Consider the following 8,876-nt stretch of genomic DNA (forward strand, 5'->3'; position numbering starts at 1 on the left):
GTATTAAATATTTTTCTTTAGAAAAAAAATGACTAGAAAAATTTTTGATACAAAAACTGATTTCCTTAAGCATGGTATTTTTTCAAGGAACTGATTTTTGGCAAATCTGCTGGCTGCTGTAGATCTGGTTACAGCTATTTATGTTTCAAACTCCTCTCTCTGGGAGACTGCTCTAATATTTTAGCTTTTTTAACTTGAACATTTTCCTCCATATTTCCTTCCTGTCTCTTAAGAACCAGTGTATTTACAAAAATTATGTATCAGATACAAGCAGAATGCATTCAAAGAAGGACAGAGTGTAAATCTTCACAGTCATTGTTCTTCATCATCATAATTTCACATACGTGATACCAGCCATATTCTAGCATCTGATCTCAAGGAAAACAAAACCAAGGAAAATTTGGGTTATATAGCTTATTAAAGAGAAAGCTAAGGAGTAACTGGATCCCAGTCTGTAAATACCAACACAATGAAAACTTACCTGATACTAGAAGACTCACAGACAAAGGTGTCACGAGATCTAACAGAATTCAAAGTAAAATTTACATGCAGGTTTTTAATTAAGCAAGAATTTATCATATGAGGTGGTATTCTGCAGCTGACCTGTGACTGAACGGAGGGAACGTAGTCTCTTGCAAGTATCTGGGGGACCTTCAAAGGCATCAAACCCCTTCCCTTCTTCCAAGCTGTGTTTAATTACTGTTGAGAGCTGAGGTGAATGAAACAGTGCAATCAGCCACAGTGTTGGGCTGTTTTGTGTGTAACTTAGTCTGATGTAAAGAGTACAGGGGGATCAGTGTGTTCTTTAGGCCAGTTTCATTCAAGGACAGAACTAACATTTGAATGCTCTTCTGTGTTGAAGCACATTTGTATTGTTGCTGATGTTACTGTCATCTCTGAAATAGACTCATCATGGTTATGAGGAAAAGATTGCACACCAAGTGCACAAACTTAAATTAGCTTTTTCATATATGAAGACATGTTACTAACTTGAGGCTGCATCAGGGTAAAAACTGAAGAAATACAACTTCCATTACCTCAAGCATGAAGGATCACTGACAGCAGCAACATATGGTCTCCCTAACAGTTCCCTATTCAGAAGTTGGGAAAGGTCATGATTACAGAACGTAAAGGCCTCAGCTGAGTGAGTAAAGCACTGCAAGCTGGTGTACTGAAAGTTTCTATGTACCTAATGGAGAACAGAGAAAATCAGTCTCTGCAGTCTGAAACCTTCATTTAGCACTTCCCTTTAGTAGAAGTGTTCATTGTGTTTCTTTATTTCACGGAGGCTGTGACTCCCTTAGTGACTGCAGCCTAGGCAAAGGCATAGCCTACAGGCACTGGGAAAAGCAGATGGGTGTAGTGAGGGAATGGTCCTCATCCCAAACACCTGAATCCTTGTAGGGGTGTTATGTCAGAGCCCACCTGAGCAGAGGTGGAGAGCTGAAGGCAGCCTTTCAGCTGATGAAGAGGATTGGAGAACGGTCGTTCTACAGTGCAGGTTACTACTGGAATGGTAATTCACAGGAAAGATAAGTTAATAAAGTTGATATCTAATTAAATGGTGTCTTTTTTGGTCTGTTTTCCTGAACATCCAGAACACTGAAAGAAAAGTGAAAAAGTTTATTTAGGTATTAATATCTAGTCTTAGATCAATATATTCAATTTAGAAACTGTCATTCTGGAAAAAAAATGTTTTGGGATATTAGGATGTACTTAACTTTAGAAAAATAATTGTGTCAACATACTGTTTGAGCTAATTCCTGTATTTATTAATGGAATGGAGGGGCTTGTAATCTATCACCCTGAAATGGATGTGAATAGCAAGTTATATTATTTTGGTTGTACTTTGCACAAGGCAGCCTTAGAAGTAAATCTGTAACCTGATACATATCTGACAACTGTGTGGTGCACACTGTTAGAAGAAAATACAGCTAAGCATAATTACAACTGTGTCGATTACCCTGTGTTTGCTTGTAGAGTTTGTGAGGTCTTTTTGAGGAAAATAAATTGATGTAATTCATGAGAAATAGGAGTATCAGGTTACGGTACTTAGTGACTTTTTTTCTATCAGCAGGTATACTTCATTGCAATGCTTAAAAACATTTAAGCTCATGTTTTAACTCATGTTTTTTAAATGTTAAAGAGATATGATTAACTTAACGGTACTTCACTGATGGGTAAAATTTCCTATGTTCTTATGCAATATTTTATTGAAAAACTCCTGCTAATAACTGTCACTTTGACTTTCTTTAAAGGTCCTCGCCTATACTGAAGGCCTTCATGGAAAATGGATGTTCAGTGAGATTCGGGCTGTTTTCTCAAGACGTTATCTTCTCCAGAACACAGCTTTGGAAGTGTTTATGGCAAACAGAAGTAGGTCATAGTTTATATTTGTTGCATAAAAATGTGCTAGTAGTTATTTTGTGTCATATTTATTAATCTTCAAATTTAAACTCGCTGCTTCCTTTGATTAGATGCTTATATCTGTTGAATAATGCTTACTCTTGTATGTGTTCAGTGCAAATCATATTAAAATCAATCACATAAATCAATCTCACTGCTTTCTGTGCAGCAGTGAGATTTATTTACAAAACCAGATCATTTCAGTTGGTAAATTCTTCAAATGTTTGATAGGAAATTTGCTTTTTCTATTGTCTCACCCCTCTCCTCCATTTTCTATAAGTATTTTAGTGAAATATATAAAAGGACATTTCCTTTTCTTATTATAGTCTGATGAGGGGTATCAGTAATCTTCTGCCCTAGGGAGCTCTTATGTAAGTTTTGATTTCAACTGGAGAGGGAATTAAATGTTTCCTTGCTCCTGTGTGTTCTAATGCACCAGTTAGAAGACTGAATGCCATGCCAACTACTGAACAGCATCCCAGCCTGATAAGCAGTTATATGGGTTAATAGGAGGATCCAGTTCCTCTGAAGTAAACACCACTCAGGTCTTCTGCAAAATGGGAGAGTTAGTTCCAAAACATTAACCTGCTAATTATACATAGCTGGTTATACATAGGTATGAAGTATGTCAGGAATTTCTGTTCTAACTTGGATACCAGGAGGATAAAAGTGGAACTGACTTCTCAAATAAAAACCAGAGCATTTTAAAAATATGTGCAGGTGGAGAAACAGACTTCTGCAAATGTTTTGCTAGTCCATGTTTTCTTTTTTTTTCCATTTAGCTTCTGTTATGTTTAATTTTCCTGACCAAGCAACAGTGAAAAAAGTTGTGTACAGCTTGCCACGTGTTGGAGTAGGAACCAGCTATGGTTTGCCACAAGCCAGGTAATTTAATTAAAATAGTTTGCATATTTTGTGTTTATTATATTTTACAGTTGATATTGTTTAAAAATATTAATACTAGAGCATTATTCCTGTCAGGAAACTCTAGATTTTTTCTTCCTTAATGTTAGTTTGAGAAACAATGCGCTTTACTTGCTATATGACCTGTTAGTATGGAATAGAAGTAAAAGTATTGTACATTAGATGATGGGATTTTTTTTTTTCAATTAGAAGAAACAAGTACCTTCCAGTGAAGGACATGGAAAATACTTTTACCTTATCTCTTCAAAGTGAGGTTTCCAGTCAGGTTTTATAAATGTATAGACAAACGTTCATCCTTGCTGTGATTGTTATGCAGGGTGTGGAACTGAACTTGACTAGGTTTTGTGTTTGCTGAATGAAAATTATTCTTTTACATGTGAATGTGTGTGGATTTTACTTCATTGCTCATCAGTATAGTGGCTATTTTGCAATTTCCACATTTCTTCCATTCATTAGTGTAATGCGTTACTCTGTTTCCAAAACGGAGGAGGATGTATATTTCAGAAAGATTACCTAAAGTTCATGTTTAGAGATTTTTTTCGCATAATGTTTTTATTATCTCATCAACATCAATATCAAATCAGTCTGTGGCCAGAAATAAGGCTGGAAATTATCAGATTCTGTATTATATATATCTCCTATATTATATTATAAAAATATTCCTTTTTCAGTGATAGGTAAGATGACCCTTTATGTGTACTTCACTGAGTTGGAGGGGGGAAATTTCCTACCTCAATTTTTTTGTTTGTCTTTTTTGTTATAGTTTTTGTTGTGTGTTGGTTTTGTTCTTTTTTTGTTTGGGTTTTTATAATTGGTTTTTTGGGTTATTTTTTGTTTGTTTGTTTGGGGGGTTGGTGGTGTTTTTTTCGTGTGGTTGGTTGTCTTTTTTTGAGTTTTTTTTTGTTTAGAAATGTGTGTTCATACCTAACATTGTTTTTGGGGATGTATCTGCAGAAATTTGGTCAAAATGAAGTGAGAATAAATAAATGCAAGGGAGTGAGCAAACAGCAGGAAATTCGCAAAATATGGTGCTTTGTGTTCAGACCTCCGTTTGTCTTGATTTGGCCAAAAGCCAATGAATTAATCATCAGTGTAATGTCTGGGATGTATCTTTCTCTTTCTTAAAGTAATTTCCTACAAACTGAAACTTCATATTGCCCTTGTTTTATCCCAGTGCAAAATGTGGAAATACTCCGAAGTGCCAAAGCATTTGTAGAACTGGAGGACTATTTCATTCCCAGATGAACATCATTCCCTGTCATGAGCTCGAGAGTCTCATGATACTTAAGCTTGATCTTCTGAATGTGCTGAAGTTCTTAGGCAAACTGCCAAATTTCTCAAGTTTTCATTGAGATCAAGGGGAAGTTGGGGCATTTATTTGGAAGATGCGTCTTGTTAATATTTGCATTGCTCTTCCATATACTCAAGTTAAAGAAATTGCTGTCTCTAAATGGAAAGTAATAGTATTCTTTTCTGAAGTAGAAATGGCCACATGTTCTAGCACAAACAAAATGCAAATTTCTCAATCAGAATTTCTTATCTACACTGACATTTTTTACTTTTGAAATTCATATCCTTTGTGCATTATTCAGTGAATAATTGTCTGAAAAAGTTTGTTGATATATAATTATTTAGAAAAGTTTCGGCTTCAATATAATATGCAGTAATTTCCATACCGTTTTGATTAAAGTTCAATTTGAATCGAAAATGGGCTTGCTAGCCTTCAGAATATATCTGGCATATGGTAGTGAAGTTGTTTTTCTTTTCTTTCCTTTTTTTTTTTTTTTTTTTCTGAGTAATCATGGTATGATTTATGCACAACAAAGACCCTGTAATCATGTTTTTTTCTCTTTTCCTGTCTACATATCCTTATTGTCTTCTGTAGGATTGCAGTGAAGTACCTGAGGGGAAATCTGGCTCTATAACTGCTCTGCAGTTAATCTTTTGTTGATGTTAGAATATAGTTTCCTTTCCTATGAATATGGTGGCTCTGGAATGCTAATTTTTAAAATTATGCTTATTTGTATAATTAACATAAGGAGAAATTATGCTGAGTAACCAGAAGGAGCTGCTACACTGAGTCAAATGTTATCCTTTCTTTATTACCAATTTTCCAGATTAAGGTGTACTTTAAAATATTTTAAACAGCAGATCTTTCTGGTTGTTTTGCTTTAGTTCTGTAGTTTTATTTATGTAAGTAATATTTCCTCTCTGATACTACTCTGATAAACATGTAATCTAAAGTTAATTACAGTATCATAATGAATCGAATTCATGGTGGAAACATTTTGAAGAAGTAAATTACTTTTAATGTAGTACATGGACTTTAAGTGCATTTCTATTTTTATGGTGAAATCCTGTGATTAACAGATGCAGGGAAATAGAAGTAAACAGCAATATTTATGATCTAATGCTAAAAAGGATTAAAAGCAGGCAAACCAGTGTGTCTTCCCAAGACCTTACAGAACTCCTGTTCTGAGCAGTCTCCAGTTTGCCTCTTTGCTACCTTTCCTAACAGCCTGACTAATGCTTTGATTCAACAAAACATTCAGGCCTGTACTTAATGTTACAAAGAAGTAATTACATCCTTAAAATCAGTCACATGTTGAAGAGTTCAGTTTGATATGGTAATCAAATTAATCTGTCTTTGATAAATCCATTTTCACTGTTCCTGAAACATGTTGCATTGATTGTAGTTTCCTTATGACCTTGCCAAATGAAACAAATGGGCAGATAGTGCTGTGCCTTTTAACTTACTTCTACAGCTCTGTGTGATTCTCCATAAGTAGAGTAATATCCACATTTTTACCACAGTATTATCAGACCACTTTTGAGGGTTCCAACACCTCAGGTGTAATTTACTAATGCCTTTCTAGAGAGGGTAACATCACAGTTTAAAAATCAACTGTGAGCTGCTTGATGATTTTGTAAATGTATAGAGATCAAAGAACTGGTAAAAGATCATACTTCAGCACTAAACATGTGCTGGCACCTTTCACTGAAATTCTGTGGGCTATTAATGCATTAGAGAAAACAATGGCTCCAGATATTATAGCTAAGAAATTTAAACTACGAAGTTTTTCCTGAAAGAAAATGTATTTTAGCTGTTACTATATTCAACATCAGCTCTGCTCTGGCACATCAGTAGCTTGGTGATATCTCAGTATAGCTGGTTGCAGAGGTTAAATTTTGGGAAGGGAGACAGGTAGGATAACTAAGATTTGATGTCATCAAAGTATAAAACCCTATTTAAAGCTTTGATTATAAGTCAATATTGGTGATTCTCATGTCAGAAGTCAGTGACTTTCCCATTCTTTCTTTTTTCCCCTCTTAACAGGAGCAACACAACACAATACATCATGCAGGTGCAAGATACTGAAAGGTTCTTTATATGAGACTGGATTGTAACAAACTAAATTAAAAATGACGGTGAAAGGGGGTGGGTCATACTCCACATATGGGATATGTAACATCATTTCCCTCAACAAAATGGCATGAAATGTTTTCTAAGCATATTTCAATTTATAAAGTTTGAAAAATTGGATCATTCCATTGTACATCAGAGTCTTCTGCAGTTTTGCATAGGTATTTTGTGGTTCTCTAGAAGCAAAGGAAGCACATGCATTTGTGCATCTTCGTATTGGTAATGGCATATTGAAGAGAGAAATAGTTTGATCAAAGTTGGGTGGATTTAGCAAAACAGAAAACAGTGGGTCTTCCTGTGTTAGCTGAAACAAGCAGGTGTGGAACCAATTTATTGTGCATAATTTCTTCCAGTCTCTGCTGAAGTAACTGTGAATCTTTCAAATTCCTTAGATATGGAGTAAATAAGGACCATTTTTTGTATATTTTGATTTTCTGTAGAGTTAGCTCAAATCAGGCATTTAAATGTGGAGTCCAACACTTGACAGTTTACAGATTTTTGAGACTCTCTGGAAGATTGTGGATAAAGTATAAAAGCAGCTACTAAGATGCACTGATGCATAAATGTCACTTTGTCATGGGAGGAACAGAAAGTCTGTGACAGAAATGCTTTGTAAATTTAATGATCTCTTTAGTATTTTTACTTTCTGTGTTTATTAATTTGTGTGTAGCATTAGTCAAAATTTACTGGGAACAATATGTCTTCGAGAGTTCTATAAAAATCATTGTTATTCTATAAAAAGCTATATAAAGTATCATTGCATTCAGATATTTCTTATATAAATTGTTTCATAAGAAACATAATAGAAAAAAACTTTAAAAATTTTGGAATGTCTCCTGTGTACTAGCAAATTATATTTACTTTTGACATCCTAGAATCTACTGTAAAATAAGGCTAGCTAAGCTGGCAAAACCTTATGTACTGCTATTCGGGTAAATACACTTGCATGGTCATTTTTCTATGCTTAATTTGTAAGCCGAAGTATGGCAGACACTGACAACCTACACACTGGCAATTTAGACACAAAACTATATGCTGCAGTCAAATACAAATACTCCTCCTTTCTCCAGAAATAGAGTTTAGAGTATGTATAGGAGTATGTACATGTGTCTCTAGAAGTAGATGGTTTCACGTTTTTGTAAACACTGCCCAATTTGACACCATATATATGACTTTCAGAAAATACTCAGCATTCAGATTCTAGAAATAGTACACTTAGTGTGCTCAGTATGCAACTGAATGCTGAAGCATTGGGTGTCTCTATTACCCTTGACAAGCTATACAAATACTACTCATTACATTCTTAAAGTTCATTAAATTCAGGCTACACATTAGCAATCCTCCTGTTATTTTGTTTTTGGGGTTATTTTAACAGATGTAAACATTTTCTTTATTTTGATCCATTTATATGATTTAAATTTTGGTAAAAAATTGTATCTGAAGAGGTGAATATTTTCTCTCCTTCCAAAGATTTTTTTTTTCTTTTTTTTTCCCCTTTTTTAGCAAGAACTATTTTCTCTAGAAATGAGTTGTGAGCAATGAGGCTGTTTCTGCTTGTTGCAGATTTTTTTCTTTAATTTTTTAGTCTAGACTGACTCTAGTCCCCTATATTTTATGAACCAGGTACAGTACATACCATAGGTAATTTAGAACCCAGTGCATGGTATTTGGTTATTGTGATGTCAAATTCAATATAGAAGAGCTGAAGTTTTTTGCTTTTCTGCATGTAGTTTGATTCTTTTGCCCTTATCCAGTCACATACGTTTTACAAAATGAACAGAAATTGAGTGTCTTAGAAGGTTCTGCATGTCTTCCAAATTTGAATGAAATGCAATTCAGAAGTTATAATGGAGAGACAGGCAGATGAACACGTGAGCCTATAACTAAGTAAATCTTGTTTCTTTCAGAAACCAGGCTATAAATAGAAATCTTGAAGCTTACTGGGGTATAGGAAAGGACCATGGGTAGCTGACCATGAAAGAGGTGCACAAATTGTGTAATAAATATCTTCAGCCCATGTGATGGGAATATATGGCACTTTAATCTATCACTCACTCACCTTAATGAACTTATCTCAATGTATCCTTTTGAAAAAGGGAAATGGTATTCCTCTTTTATTCCT

The 8,876-nt window shown here is 34.6% G+C and overlaps 1 protein-coding gene across 1 annotated transcript in view; it reads left to right on the forward strand.

Annotated features, from left to right (window-relative positions):
* Window positions 1–2,294: 2,294 nt before the first annotated feature.
* The window catches only part of LOC103798536 (neurobeachin-like), a 101,768-nt gene continuing 95,186 nt past the window's right edge, over window positions 2,295–8,876 (forward strand). Inside the window, 2 exon segments of the mRNA XM_009070808.1 lie at window positions 2,295–2,376; window positions 3,189–3,291. Of these exon segments, the coding sequence (XP_009069056.1) occupies window positions 2,295–2,376; window positions 3,189–3,291 (185 nt within the window).

The sequence above is a fragment of the Acanthisitta chloris genome, unplaced genomic scaffold (genome assembly GCF_000695815.1).
Source record: "Acanthisitta chloris isolate BGI_N310 unplaced genomic scaffold, ASM69581v1 scaffold1613, whole genome shotgun sequence".
NCBI lineage: Eukaryota > Metazoa > Chordata > Aves > Passeriformes > Acanthisittidae > Acanthisitta > Acanthisitta chloris.